The sequence below is a fragment of the Lygodium microphyllum genome, chromosome 15 (assembly GCF_053477565.2).
Source record: "Lygodium microphyllum isolate KBCC chromosome 15, Lygodium_microphyllum_v1.1.10, whole genome shotgun sequence".
Classification (NCBI taxonomy): Eukaryota; Viridiplantae; Streptophyta; class Polypodiopsida; order Schizaeales; family Lygodiaceae; genus Lygodium; species Lygodium microphyllum.
In genome coordinates, this window is record NC_141149.1 from 21,755,305 (window position 1) to 21,779,742 (window position 24,438).

General features: G+C 41.9%; 1 protein-coding gene and 1 pseudogene across 6 annotated transcripts in view; one reads left to right on the forward strand and one right to left on the reverse strand.

The window, feature by feature from the left end:
* Nucleotides 1–10,943: 10,943 nt before the first annotated feature.
* DEG14 (Trypsin family protein with PDZ domain-containing protein) overlaps nt 10,944–24,438 on the reverse strand; it is a 116,445-nt gene continuing 102,950 nt past the window's right edge. For 3 of the 6 annotated variants that reach the window (XM_087693956.1, XM_087693957.1, XM_087693953.1), the window contains 3 exons: nt 13,847–13,939; nt 12,974–13,135; nt 12,395–12,719 (listed from right to left, as the gene is read on the reverse strand). In XM_087693956.1, coding sequence (XP_087550082.1) covers nt 13,019–13,135; nt 13,847–13,939 — 210 coding nt within the window. In that variant the 3' untranslated portion in view covers nt 12,395–12,719; nt 12,974–13,018. The other 3 variants (XM_087693955.1, XM_087693954.1, XR_015693286.1) reach the window with 3 other exon arrangements.
* Nucleotides 19,488–20,708, forward strand: LOC148024333 (uncharacterized; annotated as a pseudogene).

The window sequence follows — 24,438 nt, forward strand, 5'->3', positions numbered from 1 at the left end:
TGGATAGAATCTCCACCCAATGATCAAATCATAAAAAAGATTAGGGGGAAGCGGTTGATTTAGTAAGTAGAAGAAATATTTTATTTTGTAGGCTTTAAATTTAAAGGGCACTTGACCAACTTCTTCATTTTGTATTTTTCCAAAGAGCACACAACACAATATTAGTGAGTTTGGAAATCTCCCAATTCCCATTTTTTGAATACTAAAAAGGTGGCACACGGATAACATGCCCATAAGTTTCTCAAAACCATATGATGTGACCGGTCATTGGAAAGTGCTTGAAAAATGGAATCTATTGAGCTATAGAGCGCTTGATTTGGAGTTATAGTGTTTAAGCTATAACAAATCCAAAGATTTGACCATGTGTCCCAAATGGAAAATTCCCATATTCCCCAATATGGTGTTACACACATTTTTTTCTAAATGTATCATCAAATTGTCCAACTTTTCTTTTGCATGGCATATACACAATTTTCATGTCATCTTGAGAGAGATCAAGGAACTAACTTTTTCTTATGGGATCATTATAACTAATAACATTTACAATAAATCCATTGGTGTTGTAACTTTGTTGGGGTAGGGGGGTGAGAAGAGAGAGGGAGAGAGTTACGGGAATACTCTCTCTCCCTCACACATGTGAGAATTACTTTCTCTTCTCACCCCCCTCTCATAACTCGCTACTCCCTATCTCAAACATCCCCCCAAGTTCCTAGCTGCCTATAGGACCCATTGATACCACCTAGCTTTGTTTTTTGTACCTGTAGCATGCCAACAAGCAGGCTACTCTCTCTCTCTCTCTCTCTCTCTCTCTCTCTCTCTCTCTCTCTCTCTCTCTCTCTCTCTCTCTCTCAAGTCCCTATGTTTTTCTCTTGGTCCCCTTAGATCTATCCCTACATTTTGGAAGATACCCCACTCCCTACCTCGCCATCACATTTTCTCCTCTTTCTTGGATGAAGTTGAATCCTCGCTCTCTCTCACCCCGAAGTCCCTAGCCATCACCTGCATGCCCATTGATACCCTCCATATTTTTCTTGGTATCTATAGCGTGGCCTTCTTACACCGACTATGGGACTTTCCCCGACATTGGTACCCTAGACTCACACTGAAGTCGTCCAAACAGCTAGCACTGCAAGGGGACACTGAATGGTGGTATGCCCAAACAGAGACCTGGCTAGGGCTACATGACCTACACATGGACCACCTCCCCCCACTACAATACAGCCTAGATTGCCCCCACCACCTGGAGCTCAGCCACCTAGGAGGAGGTGAACCGTATCATTAGAATGGACATCATTCAGCTACACACGGCCAAGACATGGGTGACTCCGGCAGAGAAGACCTAGGGACAAAGAAGGCTTTCTATCGGGAGCATTTCCTGCACATATCTCCAAACCGCTTCATAACCTACCCAAGCTGCACGGACACACACATGTCCCATGGAGTCAGAAGCACCATGGGATAGATCCGTACATCACATCAGCTATGGGTTGAGACAGGTAGATATGGTGCCCACCCCCTCCCCCTGGAAGATCAGATTTTCCAAATCTGCCAGCTCGAGCCACTAGAGATAGAAGAACACTACATATGTAGGTGCCCAGCATCCAGGGACGCTTCCATTTCCTGTTCAGAGAAGGATTCGGGCCACTCTCTTGAGTGATGGATTTCAAGGACCAGAGATGCCTTGGGCTCTTCCTGCTAAAAATATGGTGCCACATAGACCACCTCCTCCGGACCTCGGAGCAGAGATAGGGAGCCGCCCAACGCTTTCTCATAGAATTCTACCGAGAGCCAACTATCATCCCCACCCTTGAGTCCCCCACTAGCCCCACTGACCTCCCGACCGCAGGGGACCACCCTAGCCATAGCCACGGCAAGAAGCAAAGCTCGATGCCCATGCCCAACCGCCCCCCGCCCCGCAGGAGGCACATGTTGAGGATACAAGGAATATTATGCCACCACTGGAGGGCCCTGCCCTTGCTAATTCAGCCTCTCGATGTTAGATAGGCCCATGTGTGACATTTTAGGATAACTAAGCTCCATGAGTAGTTCCACACCATACTTGGAACACATATGAATTGTACCCAACCTATATACCACCTTGTACCTACTCAATTAGTTTATCATATCATTAGATGGTAGCTTTACTGGGACCTGGAAAGTTTCTTAGACATTTTTTATGTAACGTTTTGGTCTCATAGGTCACCTTGGCCTTTCGTAGACATTAATATAACTTTCTTTCTTTCTTTCTCTCTCTCCCCCTCTCACAAGTCCCTCTATTTTTCTCTTGTCCCCCCCGGATCTATCCTTGCATTTTCGAGGATACCCCACTCCCCACTTGCCATCACGTTCTCTCCTCCTCCTCCTCCTTGGTTAGATGAAGTTAGAACATCACACTCTCTCCCTCCGAAGTCCCTAGCCACCGTTGCCTACAAGCCACATTGATACCCTCCAACTTCGTTTTTTATGTCATAGCTCCTGATTGATCTCCATCTCAGTAGGTCACATGTGGGCTTTTGCTCCCCCTTCTTCACCTATGTGTTACATCAAAGACTAACCGCAAAACCCTCCCAACAAAGGCATGACCACTTGTTTGTAGAATAGTTGCTGCATGCCTTCTAGCTCCCTTTGAGATCAGATAGAAATAGAGCTTCACATGCTTGAGTCACATTGACCATTTGAAGTTTCACCTACCCTAGTTGGAGGAGGCACACACACACACACACACACACACACACACACACACACACACACACACACACACACACACACACACACACACACACACACACACACACACACACACACACACACACACACACACACACACACACACACACACACACACACACACACACACACACACACACACACACACACACACACACACACACACACACACACACACACAAGCAAGAGTGCCTCCCCTATCAAAGGCACTTGAAAAACATCACACATTCTAGGTTCCAACACCCTCCATCACCTTTGTTGTCAAGGTCACTTGTCAATCATACACACACAAATCGCACAGTCACACACATTGCCTAGCAAAATGTTGTTGCCTTGAATGACCCCATCTCGGGGCCTCAGAGTTGGCATCAAGACAAATCTCTTAAGCATTTGGCAAAATCTATTCAATCCTTGCTGGTTTCAAAGTAGGATCTCACATTCAGATGGGTAGAGTTGGTGCGCTTCATCCTTAATGATCTTCTAGGTGTCCAATGTGAATCATTGCTTCAATCGCCTCGTAAAATGGCAAAGGGAGAGGTGAGAGAGAGAGAGATATTGACACATGGCATAGGGGAGTGATTGTTTGCCAACAATAACTCTCACACGTGTGATAGTTGTGTGTGAGAGTTACTGTTGGTAATTAGTGACTCACTCATGCCATGTGTCGATGCCTCTCTCTCCCTATATTATATTGTCCCTCAAGTTCACTCCTCCTTCCTCTTTCACAAGGTTTTCTCCCTCTTCCCCATGCTAGGCCTTGTTGTGGCTACCTTGAGAAGGCCACAGCTGCACCCTCTAAAGTCTCCCACAACCACCCCTACCCCTCCCAAGGTGGTTGCTCCTCCAACCAAAGTGCTAGTAGATTCCCCTCAAAAGGCCACAACTGCACCCTCTAAAGCTTCCTCTTCTACCACAACCACCCCATCCCTCCTAAGGATCATGTAGTTGTACCCATGTAGAGCCTGTCTTGTATTTAGGATAGCCCGATGGAGCCCATCCACATGCCGTCACCTCTAGTGGCCTTTTGGCCCACCACACCCAACAATGAGCATTAGCTTCTGTGATTGTGTGTGGAGAGAGAGAGAGAGAGAGAGAGAGAGAGAGAGAGAGAGAGAGAGAGAGAGAGAGAGAGAGAGAGAGAGAGGATGGAAGGCCAAATTATGACCCATGGGACCTTTCCAGATATACAATGATTCTCCTTTCCCATGGTAGGAAAGGGTAGCTACGGTGAAAGAACAATCTATTTTAAAATTTAAAAGCACAACTTTTATCATATCATATCTTCTTTATCTTGTAGAAAAGAGGGGTGAACCTAGAACAAAGTTGAAGGCAGAATAAATATTGGTGATGGCAATGGCTTCCCAACTGAGTAACATTGTAAAAAATAAAAAACATGATGCAAGTTAGTGATAGTGACATGCGATCAGATATATGAGACATGCTATTAGATATCACATCAGAGGTGGACTTACTCGATGGGCTTGCAATGCTAATGAAAAGTGCAACCATCCATGGCTATTCCATTCTATTGTGATAATCTCTCATCCATCACTACTGACCTCATGAGTTGTATGAAGTTTGTGCATGTCCTTTTATTAATCCTTGAGTCTTGAGTGATTACCATCTCCATCTTCTTAACCCCTCCCTTTTTTCGTGGAAGTTGTAATGTCAAACCTTCTCCTACAGTCAAGTTGCTGCTAAACTTTTTATATTTAAATCCTTTTACTTTTAAGTTTCTCTATTTACAAATTTATAGATTTAATTTTTGGACTATTATTTTTGGATTTATGCTAAAAATTCTATACTTAAATCCATTTACTTTTAAGTTCTCGTATTTACAAATCTACAGATTTAGTTTTTGGACTAATAATATTTGGATTTATGCTAAAATTTCTATAGTTTTTGGATTTATACAGATAGATGGCTTGGGAATTGTTGGATGCCTATCATGTAGGGTTGGTGTGAGGTTAGGTAGATTGGTGGATTATAAGTTAAATAGATTTGCAACAATCAATCAAACTGTAGGAGTTTAGCTATTGAACTACAATCTTCAAGTATAACTCCTTTTGCTTTTAGGTTGTGAGCAGTGTTGCGGCTATTGCTACAACCATGGTTTGAAGTAGTAATGCTTGTAGAATCAAAATTTTAGGCCTATAATTACCTTCAATCCGTCAACTACCATAGGAGGAAGCTTGTGAGTTCCTTTGAAGGGATAAATTGTTAATAGGATTGGAAATTTTGTTATTGTAGAAGCATCTTTCAATGAGTGTGGAACCTTCACCTTTGACATTGGTGAGAATACTTTGTGTACCATTATTGATCATAAAATTCTTTGTAGAAGTATCATTTCTCGAGAAGTAGGAGAAAACCGGGCCATCTTTAATAGCATCATGTGCTTTAGTGGCAAGCCATTTGAAGAATGATATCACAGAGCCTCTAAGTGATTTCGCTTGAAATATTGTATCAACATTATGCATGACAAACTAGATTGCATGATCAAACCATAATATTGAATTGTTTTTACAATCAGTCTTGTGACCAGAAAGATCACAACAATATTTAATAAAGGGCCTCAAATAGTTGAATTCACCATACAAAAATGTGGTGTCATGTCTTCCTTCATTGGGCTTGGTGGACTTGGTAGATACAGAAACACTATAGGGTGAGTAATATCTGCTAGTGTCAAATAACACCATAGTCAAGTATGCATTCAATATAGTGGTCTTTGTAAGAGATGAAATACCTTCATGAGCCAACCCGGCGTAGTACTAGGAATCATTAGGGAAATCCTCCTCTTGAAGTAGTAAGAGCCACATTTCAGTTGATATAGGTGCTACAAGTGTAAGCACCCCGTAGACCCAAGATTGTAGCTTGCAAACGTGGAGATAGAGATCAAGAAGTCTAGGAGGGATTTAAAAATCAATATAGGAGCCTTGGTCATGATCTTTCAATCATTTAGGAGTATCCTAGGTGGCATTTAGGAATTTCATGTCAAATTCTGAGAAATTAGAAGGAATAAGAGCCTTCCTTACAGTAGGGTCAGCAAAGGAAGGAGTGGCAACATCAACAAACTTCCTTGGTCTAGGATTTTTGTCCATGAACATTATCTTAGTATGAGAAAAAAGATTGTGGATGATACCTTTGGAGGAATCCATCCATTGACCATGATTATATTCATCCTCCTTTATCAACACATCAAGGTTCTTAACTAAGATTTCCAATTTAAAAATCACATTACTTGCATCAGAGAGGGCTATATAATAGATCTTTAGCAAGTTAGAAGTGTCTAGCTATAAAAGTATAATCCTTTCTGAGTCTGGGAGAACTTGGAGGGTAGCAATATCATTATTGATCATTGTTCGATGCAACTCATTAGAATTGATGTAGCAAAATATTCATTGCAAAATATGGATGGGGGTTGTAGCGGATCAAAATACCCCAAGGTAGCAAGCTCAGGGTGCCACACTATATACTACAAAAGGATTGGATTGAAAATTAGCTCGCATAATAGTTACAAAGATGAGATGTATGTTGCACACTCTCATATATGCGTGTGTTACCAAAGAGCGTTGACAAAAGCTAAAGGAGGAAGAGCCATCGTTATGAATGATGCAAGCTTTGAAGGGAGACTATATTAACTCAAATTTATCCAACAATAAACCCAAATAAGATAAGGGAGTTGATTTGGCAAGAAATACTATTAATAATTAAATAAAGAAACTTTGCATCATTTAATAAAGAAATATAAATTTAATCATGGCATAACACAACATGAGTAGAAGTGAAGTTTGGCACTTGTATCCAAACAAAAGAAGTGGGTGAGAGTCATGACTTCTAGTATATATTTCAAGTGTCAAAGACCCACCTAGTTGTTATCCATGTTGACTCATACGATTTACATCTTATTGGCCTCCATGAAGAGTAAACTGGTTAACAAGAACTACTAGACTTCTGTAGAAATTTGAGGATAGAATGTTGGTGAGAGCAATAAGAAGTGTTGTCAAGTTTCCATACATACATACATACATACATATGGAAACTCAGCATGTATGTATGTACATATGTGCAAGATCACGAGGATTGTAATATAGAAATGACATAAAAAGGTGGATTATGAATAACAAATCAAGGCAAATTAAAAAATCTTATTTTTGAACATTGAAACCATCATGGTTAGGAGAGAGTATTCGATGGGGGAGATACTAAGTCTAGATAGGTTTAGATACTGAAAATTCTAGGTCTACTAATGTTGGAAAACAATGTAATAATTGCAAAACATCTAAAAATACAACCAAAAAATCAATAATAGATAAATAAATGTAAAATAAGGGAAATAAAAAATAAGCTTAGCAGAGCAGTAGAAGTATTATTGGTATTCGAGCATACATACATACATATAAGAACTATTAACAAATGTAGAAAACGATTAGTAGAATGTAAGAAACAATCATAATTCACAGATTTCACATACCTGAAACCAACGCTACGTGGCATGCTATAGTGCACCAACCTCTAGATATTTTAAACATCATTGGCAATGCACTCACTCACACACACACACACACACACACTCTCTCTCTCTCTCTCTCTCTCTCTCTCTCTCTCTCTCTCTCTCTCTGTGGGCATAATAGGTAGCTTGTTCGCTTAAGAGAGAGATTTTTTAATCGTTGTTACCTCCTCCCCCCAATCAAAACAACCAAAGATGCGGAGCCATTGTTCCTGCCATAGACAATGGTAGTGAAGCATCCTGCTTTGATCTCCTTCCTCTATGATCTCAAGCTTTCCTGCCATCATGCTCGCAATCAACATACACTAGAGCCAATCACACTAGAAAATATAGGATTCAGGGATTAGGGCCATTAACGTATGTTTATCTCATTCACCCAAGCTGTAAGCCAATGGTTTTCGTCCCAAATATAAAACATACCGTTTGACAAGAAGGCCCAATCGGTGTCACCGATCTTTGCCTTGAACTCATTGTGCTCCTTTACTTAATGGGGGGAACCACTCCTTTGTAATAGAATCATCAAATGACTTGCACTAGTGCCCTAGAGTCTTCAATGATACTATGAATATAGCCATCCCTCTAACATAGCCATTGTTGAAAAAGGTCTCTAAGAGTTTCTTGTACCTCCTCACAATAACTTATCTTATTGTGGGCATGGCAACCAAACATCACAAATGGGATGGGAGGCAAAGGCATGGATGTTCACATCTGCATGTAAAATATATTAATATTGACAACAATATTAAAAGGAAAAACCATATATAATAACACATTACAATCTCTTATGAATACTCAGAGTTAACGTCTCTAGCTAGTCCTCAATGCAAGCTTGCATGATACGTTTGTCACAAATGACCGTGCAAGTAGTCTCGCCACTTGTATCCCCAACTTTTGTTGTACACTCTTATTCTTTGCCTCTATGTCTTTTTGCTTTGTGCGTAGCCACGCCCCTATTGTGCACTAAATGACTCAACGCTTTGTTGGCCATCACTCTCCTCAACTCTAGCCCCTTCAGTTTCACTCTCCAATACTATGAGCTTTCTCTTTTCTTTCGTTGTTTCCTTCATCAAAGCATGTCTTCCCTCTCTTAAGGTCTCTCCTCCCCTCCCTTGCAAGCGCGACAACCACCTCCACCTCTGTGGATATTAGTGATTGTATTTGTGTTGCTCTCCCCCTCCCTCTTAGAGAGCATCCCTCCCTTTGATACTGTGTGTTGATGGTGACTATAGGTTATTTAGTTTTAGGTCAAGGGGCAAGTCTCATTCCTCCAAAGACTTGTTAGATTGTCACTCTCTTTCCTACAAAAATCCAATAAAAGGTAAGAGAGGAAGGTAAAGTATAATAATTTAATTCAAGAGAGGAGCTACTTACCGTTAATTCAATCAACCACTATCCAATTGCATATTCTTAGAGCTCAATCTTATTATTAGATATATCATAGACCTTCACACCTCTACGATGCGCAATTGTGACGAGAACTCCCACATGTCTAGGGAGCAACCCTCATGAGGTCAAACCAAGCCTTCTTCTATGCATTAATCACCATTTTTAGTAACATGATCTTGTCTTCTGAAATCTAATCTTACCATGATAGTGGGTTGTCAATAATTACTGGTTAGCGAGATATTGCTTGCAAGATTACCTACCATAAATAACAAGTTACAAATACTAATTATGAATTAAGAAAACATGGTGATCGAGTAGAAAGAAAGTCAATTCGTGATGATGACACCTAGAGAGAGAGAGAGAGTTAGAGAGAGAGAATGTGTATTTGTGTATGTGCATGTGATGGGATGAGAGAGAGAGAGAGAGAGCGTGTGTGTGTGTGTCTGTGTATCTGTGTATCTGTGTATATGAGTAAGTGAGCAAGCGAGCAAGTGCCTGTGTGCATGTGTGTGTGTGTGTGTGTGTGTGTGTGTGTGTGTGTGTGTGTGTGTGTGTGTGTGACAACCACATACCAAGGTTGGGGAGACAAATCATAATGTGGTTTTGGGGGGGAGAGATCCTTTTATAAGAAAAAAAAAAACACACACACACACACACACACACACACACACACACACACAAATTATGCGACCTGCTTGGACAAGGAGCTAGTCGCAACCCATTCTAGATGAGAAAAATTAATCACCTAATAATAGTTAGCTAACATTTGACTAACATTATTATTAATTACTCAATACTATTTTATTATTATTATTTATTTAACACTAATATAATTCACATATTACTTAATAATACTAATATTTACCAATAATTATATTTACTTATAATTTATGCTGAATTAATATTAATTGATTATTAACTTTAATATTAATTTTAATTATTAATATATGTAGTAATATTGAATAATAACTAATATTAAGGGTTAATAATTGACCAAATCTTAAATATAAAAACAAAGGGCCTAAAATGGCTAGAATGCCTTCAAATTGTAATTGCACATCCAAAAATGGTGACATAGTTTCTTTAGCCTAGATTAGAATATATCTAGCTATACTACATGCCCATGGTTCTCCCTAGTCTAGGTTGGAATACATCTAGCTATACTATATGTTCATTGTTAAATTGCAATCTCCTACCCTCTCCAAGAGCAATAATCCAATCTTGAGGCCTTCTATGCGGTCAAATTTCATGCCAAATCCTTGGTGGCCACACATCATCTTACACATGTTAATAATGCTCCACACAACCATCAATACAATCAAACCCATGTAGAAATCTCATATAATCAAGTTAGCCACACTTTAGTCCAAAGAAACCATTTCTTTGAACTGAAATTGTACTTGCAATTGTATGAGCTCCCATTAGTCTAAAGGTAAGTAAGGATGTGACACTTCCTTTGATGGGACTACAATCAAATTAATGCACAACTTCCTTTGGGTTATCAATAATGAGGGATCCATGTGCTATCCGTCTTTCTATGCACAATGGATTTGAATTTGGTGTGCACATCTTTGAAAATGGACTTATCGCAATAAGCATTTTCCCACACTTGTATAATAAGGATTGGTTTTAACATCAAGTTTTTTATTTTGCTTGGACATTTTGGTTTTACATCATATATAGAATACAAAGTTTTATTATATAGACATTTGTAAAATAAGATATGAAGAGTTACTAGCACACATGATTATATTCTCTATAGGGAAGCTTAAGTGATGAAAACATCTCTTGCTAAGTGATGTGCTTACTAGCACCACTATTTAAATACCAACATGTAAATTAATAACTAAAATACATAATGGAAAAATAGAGGTCATCCTATGAAAGGTAGGTCATAATTGCAATTGTTTATAAACTAGTAGCTTTTGGGTTGACGTTTGAAGAGGCCTTTTATTTCTCACTTTAACCAATGATAAAAACCTAAGCTACATGCATGTTAGTTCCAATTTTCCCTATGTACGTAGAACTACCTAAAACCTCCTTTTCAAACCGCTAAGCATTTAGATCATTCATCATCATAGACGTGCTAATAAAGATAGCTTTGACAAGAATTTGGTATTCCATCAAGAACAATCTTAGGTGCATTACCAACCATTATCTCATCTATAGTAACCATTTGCTTCTTAAGATATTGAATTTCATAAAGAAATTTGATAATGTAATTAAGCAACCCATCCGTCATTGCAAACCTCATACAAAGTACTAAGTAAATTTCAATCATCACTAAAACTCTTACACAAGCAAGTGTATAAGATAATAAAATGTCTAATTAACAAACCAATCAAAGTAATGTCTATGTATCTCTACCATCATATCTTTTGTGTTCTTATGCAATTTATACAAGAGACTCAAGTGGAGGTGAACTTGATTTTAGTGGTTGGACTTGGTTCATCCTCTAGTTGTAAGAGGTATCATTATTCCAAATACTCGCCGCCACAATACATGTAGCAACATTCCCAAGCCCCTATGCAACCAATACTTGATGTAATCATATACACATCATAAGTAATTAGGACTCATCCACCTTGTCCTCAAACTACCAATATAAAAGATCCACAATTGTTATCAACCATTGTATCAAAATCTAAAGCTACTAGAACAATAGCCCATCAAGAGATACAATTGCACAAATGATTGACTAAACTATTGCACCCAAAATAGCACATACTTTTCAAAAAAATATAACTCAAAGAAGAAATGTGATGATCAACTACATTCAAAGAAGTACCAACCTTGAAACATAAAAATGGCCCTAAGGTGCACTACAAACTAAAACATGGCCCAAAAAATGCACTCTTGATCGAGATTTTGCATCTTCTAACATGAGTCAACATAACAACAATGATGAACCCCTTCACTTAGGTTTTTTGGTATCTCTACTCCCAATGGAAACATTCTAGTGCTACTTTACACAAATTTATTTATGAAAATTTGCATGGAGTTACTTATAATTGTTGTAATATTTGAATAATACTTTATGATTAAGATAATTATTTTAATAATATTAAATTTATTAGATATGCTCTAGAAAATTGTTAAAGAAAAGCGAATCATGAAAGGAATGCAAAGTCATGGTCAATTTTTAATTTGAGACGCAATATGTTGCCTTAAATGTATTTAGGGATCAAACTATTTCAAAGGCAAATGATTAAAACTTCATTTGCTTGAATTCGGAAAACAATTTATCAGGGCTTCATGCCTACTTAAAGTATTTGCTACAAAATGTACAAGCTTTCAATGAATAAAATAAGCCAAAGCTCTCATCCATCGAACCAAGTGGAAGCTTTCACACTTCTCTTGAAACATCCTAGGAATAGAAGCATTTTGCAAGCCATTAAGAGTTATTGTTCCCAACAACCATTGTAAAAAGATATTGTTATCCTTGTGTGCATTTAATGGCTTGCCCATTCCTAAATACTTTGATAATGCATAAGAAGACGACAACTTAACTCGCTAGAAATCTTGTCGACATCTTATTAAAGGTTACTCAAGTACATTTTAGTCCATAAACTCCATGAAAATAACAGGAGGCTAGCATATTGCACATGCAAAGTCAACATTTAACATGACTTACATGTCAAGAATTGCTGCATCAGAAGCATTATATAGCCACTCAGTACTCATTTTTAAACTCATCACCCATCTTTGAGAATTTAAATCCTAGTGGTGACAAAGTTGGGAACAAAGAGGGATGCCTCTGAGGTTCAAAAAGGATTGTGTAAGATAAGCCTTAGCGAAGAAATCATCATGTCATATTCTACACTTTCTTAATGGTTCCCCTATTTCTATAAAAACTAGTTTTATACCTTGCTCTACCTGAACATAGCCATTGAAAGAGAGAATTAAAGAGGGAAGTCATAACAACTACATAGTTGTTAATAGTTATGATTCATTACATTGCAAGTGAACTAATATTAAACCACATTTGAGGACTTTCAAAAACGATGTCACTTGCTAAAAATAAAAGCCAACTCTGCAGCTGATAATTAGTGACTGGAGTGCATCTTTAGAAGACAAGACTTTTGAATGAAAATGTTTCCTGCACAAAATGAGCCCAAATAAACAAAACATTGACCTGGTTCACCAAAATGTTTCTTGTATGCTAAGGATACGAAGTCACGAGAATTCAGGTTCCCAAGTGTGCACAGTGAAATCCTAGTAAATCACTTTCAACAGCAGGTACTTTCATAGGAGGTCTAAAGAAAACCAAGGATTAAACACACCTCTATCACCATCTGTGCTCACAAGAGACATTGCATAGAAATCAAATGTAGATAGGGTTTTGTTTTCTACCTTTGCCAAGAACTTTGTGATATGCCAGCTAGAATAGATGCTTCCTTATGATTGAGTTCTTGCTTCTTCTGTTGTCACAGTGAGTAAAACTGACTTGTTATTAGGCCGCTTCACTAGTACTTTGTATTGAGCACCAATCTTGTCGCCCAATTTATCTACTATCTGCACTACCATACCAATCCCAAAGAAAATGACAACATGTTTTGGCATGCAATTCTTGCAGCTACACAATCTCCTACTTCTCCAAGAGATAGTTGCATTCAGAAAAGGCTTACACAAAAGGAAGCGCAATTGCACAATTTGTTCAAATATAAAAATCAATTAGAGAGAATTTCAAAATAAATATCCAGGAATGGAAGCATTGAATGATTGTCATAAAGTAAACAGAAATTCAATGCCAATTAGATAAGACAAAGATGACATGCAAAATGGACCTCTGGTGCTGGACAAGATTAACTCTTCTAAGACTAATCATAACTGCTTATAGGCATTGAATCGATAATTTGCAGTATAGCACTCTGAATCAACAACATGGTGAGAACAATATGAATGGCCCAAAAATGGTAACATAGCATTCGCTCTCAACCTCACTGAAGCAGATATTCACAACAGTTCAAGTATCCCTTCACATAATGGGGCATCCTTAATCCATTTCAGGATCAAGAAGTGCTTCAGCTTGGGATAGCATGCACATACCAGAGTCATGGAGGAAAACAGAATCACAACTATGTGGCTACCTGACTGATTTGAAACCAACCTTTATATTTTGTGCGCTTTCTGGCTTTATGGTATGAACTACTTTTCTGTCAAGTACTATACAGACTTATACTTTTTTTTTCTTTCACTTGATTGTGGTAAATCATGACATTTTACCTGTGTGGACTTGTGAATGGGCGACCCATCAAACTGGACAATCACATCTCCAGCACGTATGCCTGCACGCTCTGCTGGAGATCCTGGAATCACCTGTGGGAAAAGTATCAGAAAATGTAATATCAATCAATTCAGCCAGACCACTTTGTAGGCACATATTCTTTACAGCTTCTGTTCAAAGCAACTGTAACCACGATAATAAGCCTGTGAAGCTCCACGCCCGTCATGTTGCACTGCTGCCCCCTGCCCCGACTGCTTGTGCCCGCCCTGACTGCCCTCCGCCATCGCGCATCCTTCCCCCACCCGTTGTCCTGGGACACACCGCCCCCGCCATCTCCCTCCCCTGCGGCACTGCCATTTCCCCCGCGCGGCCCCCCCCTGCGCACCACCACCACCACCCCCCCCCCCCAAATCAAGAAGACACAAAGGTTCTCATCATTCCTCTGAAAAGAGACGAGATTATCACAATGATTCTCGAGAACACCGGGAAGAACGCAGGTCACCTAAACACTGAGAAGAACGCACGTCACCAAGTCCATTTGTACGGCAGCCCTCTCCTCCCCCCTCCCTCCATATTTCTCAAAAGACCCATCAACATGGTCTTAAGATGCCTCCTATGGCACCCTTAGTGCAAGTGCCCATACTTCCTTCTTTACCCAAAGAGGACCACTTGGATGGTTCTAACTATTCATTGTGGTTGTATAAGGTGAAATGCATACTCCACACCTTCGAGGTTTGGGAGTTTGTTTCCCATCATGTACCCCATCCCATGGAGGACCCCAAAGTGGTATCACAATGGAGTGTGCTGCCCGATGGAATCAGCTCAACTCTTGAGATGGATCTTTTCTTTTCATGAGCTCGACAAATTTTGTCCTAGTGCATGTTCGCAAATTGAAAATTGTTCCAGAGTTGTGGAAGAAGCTAGCGTCTCTCTACCATCAAAAGACGTTTTCCCACTCCATATCCCTTGAGAAGAAGCTTTAGATGCTCAGTGTCGATTATTCTCCTTCCATGGAGGATCACATAAATAAATTGGAGGATATGAGAGATGAGCTTGCATATCTCAAACAGACTATATCTTCCGAGGACATGGCCATGATTCTTTTGACTCAGCTATCATCTCCAAAGTTTGATGTATTCCATACCAGTTGAAACCAGCCTTGCTTCCCAGAAAGGGTGCTCAAAACCTGATTAAGCACCACACTTTACCATACAATCTTGGACATTGGATACCATGTTGGCCCCAAAACTAGTGTCCCTTGTGGTGTTTATTTAACTTATATTGCAATTGGAAGGAGTACAACTGAGATTCTTCAATCTCCTTTGCCAATCCAAATGCCCCATGTTGTCATCAGGGTTGTCTCCATACGTAGTACGGACTGATCCGTACGGTACGGTACGGTACGTATCCGTACGATTTAGTGCGAAAAAATGGATACCTTTTGGCCACTCTGCTTAAAGCTACACCTTTCTTTTTTTCTTTCTCATTTCTTTTTTTTTCTTCTTTCTTTCTTATTTCTCCCCCAAGCCTCTCTCTCTCTCTCTCTCTCTCTCTCTCTCTCAAGCTTCTCACACCCTCTTTTCCGTTTGGTCAATAAAGGCCATGTCCAGACCAACCATGTTGTGTCACCACTTTAACGAGAGATCTGAAGCTATTTGCAGGGCGCTTTCTCTCTCTCTGCACATGACCTGTGTGATTAGGCACTCCCTTTCTCAGACGATGTCACTTCCTGGCTAGGATTTAGTGCAGCGCGGCGCTACTCCAGATTTAAGACAAGCACGATCATGAGAGCAATAGGACGGTCGAATCTGGTGGGCATCTGCAAGGCGAAACGTTATAGGGCAGGAGATTGGCGCTTCAAGACACAACTCTGTCCAGTAGCCTGCGCAGGTCTACGCAACGGCAGTTCTCTCTCTCTCTCTCTCTCTCTCTCTCTCTCTCTCTCTCTCTCTCTCTCTCTCTCTCTCTCTCGCAGAGCAGGGCAACACTGGAAGGAAGGTCACACGCCGGTAAGCACAACGGGTCGACAGGATATTCACAGGTAGGCAAGGGTAGGGATCAATGTTACGAGTAGGGCAGAACGGACCCTGCACTAGTCTGAGGGGAGAACTCAGGCAGGGCACAGGGCAGGTAAGCACGTCCGCACGTCAGGGGGAGTCAGATCCGCCATCGCTTCTTATCTCCTCTCCTCTCTCTCCTCTCTCTCTCTCTCTCTCTCTCTCTCTAGCCTCTTCCTCTCTCTAGTTGCACTAGTACCACGTACGATAGGTTTGATACTATACCATACTTTAGGTACTGTACCTTACGTATTAGTACCATAAGGTACCAACTTAATGGATGCATCTTTCCCATTCGAACTGCACTTTGGAACGAGCTAAATGCTCCTTGTATTAATATGATTCTCCCATGAGATTAGGTTATTTGAGATTCAAACAATTTCTCCCAACCTTCTCTCTCTCAAGCTCACACTTCTCTTATTTGTATGATCATGCATGTATGATGTATCCACTCCCATCTATGTAGTTATAAGTTATAGGTAGCAGTAGCGCATGTTGCGCATTCTGTATTAGGTTTTGGCATGTTACCCTCAAGTACTCATCTTATATACTCTAATAGCATTGCTATTTAGACTTGAAATATCTATTATATTATCTTTTGTCCAAAATAATCAAGTTATTTTTTTTGTCGTACTAATATCGTACCGTACGTTATAAAATCTTAAGGTACCATTTAGTACTGTATTTTATCGTACCGTACCGTACCTTTCGTACCTGACAACTATGGTTGTCATAAATGATCAGCAAGCCTTTTGAGCAACTTGCCCCTTGTTCTTCACCCACACTTGTAAAATCTTCACCCTTGGCTTGCCAAATGCTGCCTCAAATCAATTGGGATAGCTGGCATCTAAAATCTCTAGCAATTCCTTGAATTCCAGCTGCTGATTTCAATCTTCAATGACTCTAATTGCTGGCATGGATCCCAATGTGGCTGAGTGAACCCTAATTTCTGCTGTCAATTAGAGCTTACAGCGAAAATTCCTTTGCTATCCACCAAATTTGACTGAGATCTGCTCCAAATGTCTGAGATTTGCTGGAATTATCAAAGAATAGGCTAGAGAAGGTGAGAGAATGTTGTAGAGAAAGAAATTTCTGAATTTCCTCACAAGACAACCCTGAAAATAGTTGCTACTCATGTTTGGATCAGCGTAGAAGCTGTCACCTACTATTGCCAAACTAGTCATGGTGTTTCCTACAATTGGAATCCTCCAAATGGTCTACACAACAGGGAAATGCAACCAGCAACCTGTTCTTCCTATATCTCTCGGCCCCAATGCACTAAATGAGCCCCAAACAGCCTTCTCCCCCATTGCATGGGAGTTTTTGCCAAGTGGCAACCTTCTTTTTCAATTTTCCAGAAATTTCCAGCCACTTAATTAATTTTCAGAATTATTTAATTCTGAAAATTAATTCAGCCCTTTTTGACCCCGCCCAAAATTAGATGTGCCAATCCACAATTTAATTGGAAACATATACCATGTTGAAGTGTCAATGGCATTCATTAAACATACTATTGTCCATGAAACTAGTGGAAAACCATTGATAACTAAGCATAAACTGACCATAATCTGATCATATGCTGATCTCAAACTGAATGCAAATGTGAACCCAAACTGATGAAAAAGTGTAATTTTAGTGCCACAGTAAAAACCATACTCATCTGCATACATCTCATAGTGACTGGTTCACTAAATAGTGACCTCATGGTAGACATATTGTCAACACAATACCATAGTTGCCTCCATACGTGGTACGAAACGGTCCGTACGGTATGATCCGTACGGTACAATTTCGTATGAAAAAACTGGCCTATTTTGGCTACCTAGCCTGCGCATGCTCTTTCCGCGTAAATTCCTGTGCCCCCCCCCCCGCATCCCGCGTTTCCTGTGCTTTTCCTGCAAGCTGCAGTGTGCACTTTGCACTTTTTGGGAGGGTGGGAAGCTTTGGATACCTCACCCCACCCCCCTCTTCCAAATTCCAGCCATCATCCATGCAAAACTTAATGCTCCTCTTTGGATTCCTTCCAGGCTCCAGCTTGCAGCCCTCTCTTTAGAGTCTAGACTTTGGATTCCTTCTCTCTTTAGACTTTGACTGTTTGAACTTTGAACTTTGACCCTTCTCTCATCTACAAAAGGTGCTCCTCTCCTCCATGCTTCCACACCAATTCAGCAAGCACTTACAAGTTACCATTCTCATCTTCCTCTTTCCCGCACCCTATTGAAGCATTTGCCATTCTCAAAGAGTCAAATCTCATATCCCATCCCCTCTATCCTGTACCCTATCAAAGCATTTGCCATTCTCATCTCCCATTCCCTCTCTGTCACTCTTGCTCTTTCAACTTTACCCCACAACTTTATCCCAACCCTCGGGCCTCTTGAGTCTCTCTTTCAACTTTCAAGACTCAAGTTTCAACTTTCAAGAGTCTAGAGTCGAGACTCAAGCATCTCTCTCTCTCTCTCTCTCTCTCTCTCTCTCTCTCTCTCTCTGGCCTCTTTATTCGTCATCGGCACCATGAGTCGTGAGAAGCACGAGGCCTTCAATTTGCATGCAATCCATGTGGAGAGGGACACAAAGAAGTCCAACTCCCACCATTGGACATGCAAGTATTGCGGGAAGCGCTATACAAGTGGTGCAACTCGGTTTCTCCAACATCTTTCCAAGACGGGGGGGCAAGTTGCTCCATGCAAGGAGATCCCTCCAAACATTGTGGAGGAGATTCTCATCAAGATGAGAGGGGGATCCACAAGAGGAGGAGGAAGTGGCTTATCGGTACCAACTCCTCTGCCTACTAACAAGGAAGCGTCCAATGTGGGCGTATCTTCAACCGATGCGGGAGAGGTCTCTACCATTGGTGGTGGGGGCTCCACATCCGCATCCGGCTCCGGTAAAAGACAAAGAGTGGAGGCTCATGCGGTGCCGAAGAGACAATCGTCTCTCTCTCAAGCACCCGGTCATGTGCGTGGATCGGTTGCCTTTCTTAGAGAAAGGCAAACGACTTGCAGACATTGAAATTGCACGCACGGTGATTCAGTGCAATCTTGCATTCAATGTCCTAAAGCAAGAACAATGGAAGAATATGGTAAAAGCCATTGCCAATGTGGGTCCATGTGAAGGATGGACCGGTGTCACATACAACGACATGAGGACGAGAAAGATTGATGAAGAGAAGGAGAGGATTGATAGAGCCCTTGATCCTATTCGGGCCGCATGGATAAAATATGGTTGCTCCATTCTCACCGACGGATGGAGTGATCGTAAGAAACGGGGTATCATCAACATACTCGTCTCATGTCCACTCGGCACTTACTTTTTGCGGGCCGTAGGTACCGGCAAGAGGGGGAGAAAAACGACAGGTGCATTCATCTACCGCCACATTCGACAAGCTATCATTGAGGTATACATTGCAATTTGCATTTTAAATTTGTTTCACTTTCTTTCATAATGATAAATCATAATATCATCATTCATGATTCATAATTGAAATTTGATTTATACATAACTTGTAATTTGTAAATTATGGTTGTAGGTGGGCCCCTCAAATGTAGTGCAAGTTGTTACCGACAATGCATCGCATTGTTGGCGCATGGGCCGTTTGCTTAAGGCCGAGTTCCCTACCATTGTGTGGACTCCATGTGCGAGTCATTGTTTAGACTTACTCATGGAGGACATTGGGAAGCTCAAGTGGGTGAAGAAGGTGGTCTGCAAAGCTACATAAATTGTCACATTGGGAAGCTCAAGTGGGTGAAGAGGGTGGTCCGCAAAGCTACATCAATTGTCACATTCTTCACGTAAAGGTAAAGGTACTTGCAATGTATCGTGAGCATAGCACACTTGAGTTGAAGAAGCCTTCTTCAACTCGCTTTGCTTACATGTGGTTATTGCTGGAGCGCCTTTATGAGGTGCGGTCCGCCTTGCACCAGACAATGGTGTCCACTCTATGGAATGAGCGGGATGAGCATGAGACAAAGGAGGCCAAAGCCATGCAACACTTATGCCTTAATGAGCAATTTTGGCAAAAAGTCTGTGCCATTGTCATTGTCGGAACTCCCTTTTATAGGGTGTTACGTATGAGTGATTACGAAGGGTCCACCATGGGCCTTCTCGTTCACTTCTTTAGAGCGGCATTGATGGAGGCACGTGCTTGTACAGTGATCACAGAGACACAGCATGCACATGTTTTTCGAGATAGCAAAGAGGAGATGTGCGTGGATGTATAAGCCCATCCATGGTTTTGCCGCATTGTAACATCCAGCCTACAAGTCACCGGCGGTCATGGACGATAGAGAGTTCCGTTCAGATGAGCTTTGCTTATTTGACTCGTGTGGTCCCTGTTGATGACCACAATGCAGTGCTAGAGGAGCTAGGATGCTATGCAGATCAGAGAGGGCATGTAGCTTTTGCTTCTTCCACTTATTGGAGGAGAAAGTCACTTGTGAAGCCTTTATTTTGGTGGCAAAACTTTGGATACGCACTGGAGACCCTTCAACCCTTAGCCATGAGGGTCCTTGCCCAGGATTGCTCTTCGGGTGCATGTGAGAGAAACTGGAGTGCCTATTCTCTCATTCACACAAAGATTCGCAACCGGCTTAGCACGCGACAGTTAGACCGGCTAGTCTATTGCCGCACTAACTTACGCATGATGAGGGCTATGATGAGCATAGGTAGTCCGAAGCAGGTAAAGTTTAAACACTTAACCATAACATTTAAAATTTGTTGTTTTAACTTTTAAACTTTGAACTTTGAAGTTTAAACTTTATACTTTACAATTTAGACTTTAGCATTTAGTATTTACAATGAATCATGATCAATCTTACATGCATCACTACATTGATGACTGTGTAGGTGAATGTTGATACATTTAAGTTGACGGGCGACACTCTTCCGAGTGTACATAAGGAGGTGGATGAGGAGGAGATGATTTTTGCAGAGCTCTATAGAGAGCTTATAGCAGCAGATACTCGTGACACTCGCAATCAGCGTGCTCGTGGGCGAGGATTTCGAGTAGGTGGTAGCAGGGGCATGGTCATTTGACGCCCTCCATCATTGAGGAGGGGTAGTTCGAGTGGCTTGCAGACATATATAAGGCGGGCTCTAGTAGCTCACAACCTGTGCCTCATGATGACATTCCCCCCTTGCCTACACAACTGCCACCTAGGGAGCCATCATTTGATGATGATGGTAACCTCATCAGTGAGGATGAGTATGAGTCAGTCTCATCATCGGATGCCGAGGAGTCATCTTCAGACTCTCTTGATGAGCACTCAGATGGTTCTAATGATGATGATGATGATGATGATAGTGATGCCTCATGATTCATCATAGATTCATCATTCATATGACATGTCACATAGGTCTCTCTTTTTATACTAGACTGTAGTTGTATTGCATGTTTTGCGTAGCCCATGCGACCGCGATGGTCACCCTCATGTATTCATCTTATTCTATAATGAAATGGCTATTTTCACTTTAAACATGTATTTTATGATCTATCATTTAATGATTTATGGTTTTTGTTATTTAAAAAATCATCTTATTTTTTTCGTACTAATATTATACCGTACCTTATAAAATCATAAGGTACCAATTAGTACCGTATTTTATCGTACCGTACCGTATCGTACCTTTCGTACCTGACAACTATGCACAATACCTTGGATGTATGATGAATACATCCGAGATCCACTACATACGAAAGCTATCCATTACGAGAGGAGTGGAAGTGCTGCATCCCCCTTGAGCATTAGGTACTATTCTAGACCCCTACCCTACTAAACCTGACGGAGCTTTGCCAATGAAACTATTCACCGTATTGTTGTATGCAAACTCTACCAATAGCCAATACTGCCACCCTCAACAACCTCAAATGGAGCTTTGCTAGTGAAACTATACATCATATTGTTGTATGCAAACTCTACCAATGGCAAATACTACTCCGCATTGTTGTCAAGGGTTTCTAAAACGTGAGGTATGAAACGGGTTTCGTGCGAGTTTCATAAAATGTTAGAATTAGATTTCATTCGATATGACAAAAAGTATGAAATGTTTATATATATATAATGTATGACCTCATGTGACATAGAAAACACAAATTGAAATTATTCATTATTCTATATAATGCAAATGAATATTCAACATAGCATCAATATTTGCACACATCATGGTCCACTATCCATGCCCAACATCATCAATATATGCAATCATCATGGATAACTCAAAATAAAACTCTGGCAATCAATGTTAAAACCCATATCAACCTGTTAAATAAATCCATAATAAACGATGATTTTTTTTTTGCAAGTAAAATGTGGCTGATTATATTACTAAAAAAAACTGATTACAACAGAGTGCTCATGCTCAACAGACTAACTAGAGCTGATGCAAAGTCACAAATACATCATGTATACAAGCCTCTCAAGGCAGTCTAGGGGGGATGGGGGCAAGAAGCCATTGTGGGGGGGGGTGTTTTTTATATTGCCAAATGGGGCTGCCTGCCTGCATCACAAAGAAGCCGCCCCAGGTACGCATGAAGTGACCACGAAGCTCCTGACGAGCCCTGGACTCGCCTTGCACCTGATCCCATCGGCCGCGGAGGGAATGGATGATGGAGGTCCATAGCTCTACTAAGGTTGTAAGTGCTGAAAGTCTCTCTCCGCTGAAAGCCACCTGGCATCGCGCCTTCCAAATATGCCATCCAGTAAAACTCCCTATGATCTCCCATATCTCCGAGCGGTATGCTGTGGGCTCCAGTACCTGGCAAATGAGTAAAGCCTCTAGACCGACCACTACACATGACCCTACCTCGATCATGAATATCGTGCTCTGCATCCCGACCTCATACAAAAGGTGACAGCCCTGGCTGACTGCTTGCCAACAAAAAGCTCCCCATGAAATACACCCAAGGTTGGGCGCTATACATCGAAGGATACAACATGCTCCTCTCCACACGAGCTGCGCCTCCTTACAAGACCAAAGGCAGTGCTTTGGGGTTTCCAGAGGCTACTGTGTGCAGCGCTTACAACCTCCCTCCTGCATCTGGGCAAGCCAACTTTCCACCGCCAAGCCTCCATGTGCCACCAGCCATGAAAAATACGACACCCTCCTTGGCCTCCAGCTATCCCACAGGCGGTGTCAGAAGGTCCGTCGGAAGGGCTCAGTGATGTTGTGCTCTGCCCAGTGTCTGCAACGTGACGGTGCCTAGTCCATATCCTCCTGCATCAGTACATGTCTGCCAATCCTAGCAGTATACTCTAGGAATCTGGGTGGCTTTTTGGCGACCGCAAAGGCCGGCCATAGCCACTCTCCTGGATCCCACTCCAACTCATCAAGTGGTCTACCCTCCCAGATCCAAAGGCGCCACTCCTTAAGCTCCTTCCAGAAAACATAGGGGTCCAGTCGCCAAGTCTTCCCCTGAAGACCCACCATCCGAATCCTCCTCCATGAAAGGGTGGCAATCCCCTCATCCTGTTGCCCTCTTCTGGATGTATTGCTGCGTCTATCTCTCCTACTTCAACTCCACTCCTCTCGTGCACCCTGATACTCGCTGCAGCACCTCCTTGTCCGCCATCCTGTACACCTCCCACCATGTCCTGATGGAATGAGCCGAGGCGGCCTCCCACCCAGCCCACTGGATGTGGGGGCACTCACCTATCTGTGCCCCTTCCCTATCTTTGACCTGGAGGTTCCAGATCACCGGCTGACGGTCTATTTCCTCCTGGCAATCAGGGGGGACTCTGGATTAGGGCCTTACGGAGGCCCTGCCACACGCGGAGTAGGCTCCGCAGGAAAGGTGATCTAGGGGGGGTGATCTAGGCTGAAGTGAAGATCCATCTCAGGGACGGCCTCCACTCACCGCCAAGCCTCGGTTTACAGTACTGAAGACCCTCCTGTAGTAAGACCTTCCAGGTCTGCCCCTGGTGTGAGACCGCAGACAACTAGCTTGCCCAAGAGGGCCATACTCTGATATTCCGAGTCTATGATCCCAAGCCCTCCCTCTGATCGATGTCGTATGATGGTTGCCTACGCCACCTTGGCCCTGGAGTCCCTGGAGCCATCAGACCCAAACCAAAGGAAATTCCGCACTAGGCGGCGAAGCTGCCCTACGCACGATGAGGAGAAGCACCAACACGAGGCAATGTACCAGGCCGTCGCTAGGAGGACTTAGTTAACCACCAAGGCTCGACCGGCTAGTGAGAGGTTAACCGTGCTCCAGTAGGTCAGTTTCCTCCGAATAGAATCTAGGACAGGAAGAAACTGCTGGGCAGGAGTGATGTCAAGTCCCACCTGGAACCCTAGGTATCAAACGGTCTGCCCTCTGCTTACCTATCTAAATCCCAAGTGGACGCCCCACTCCGTGCTGGAGTCCGGGTCTGTGAGGAGACCAACCGACTTTCGCCAGTTGATTTTCGCACCCATTGCAATGCAAAACACATCAAGAGCCAGCCTCATTCTCTCCAGCATCACCTCATCGTCCTCTATGTAGAGGCCTGTGTTGTCTGCGTACTCTGAGTCTAACAACTCGGTCTCCTCTCTCACTG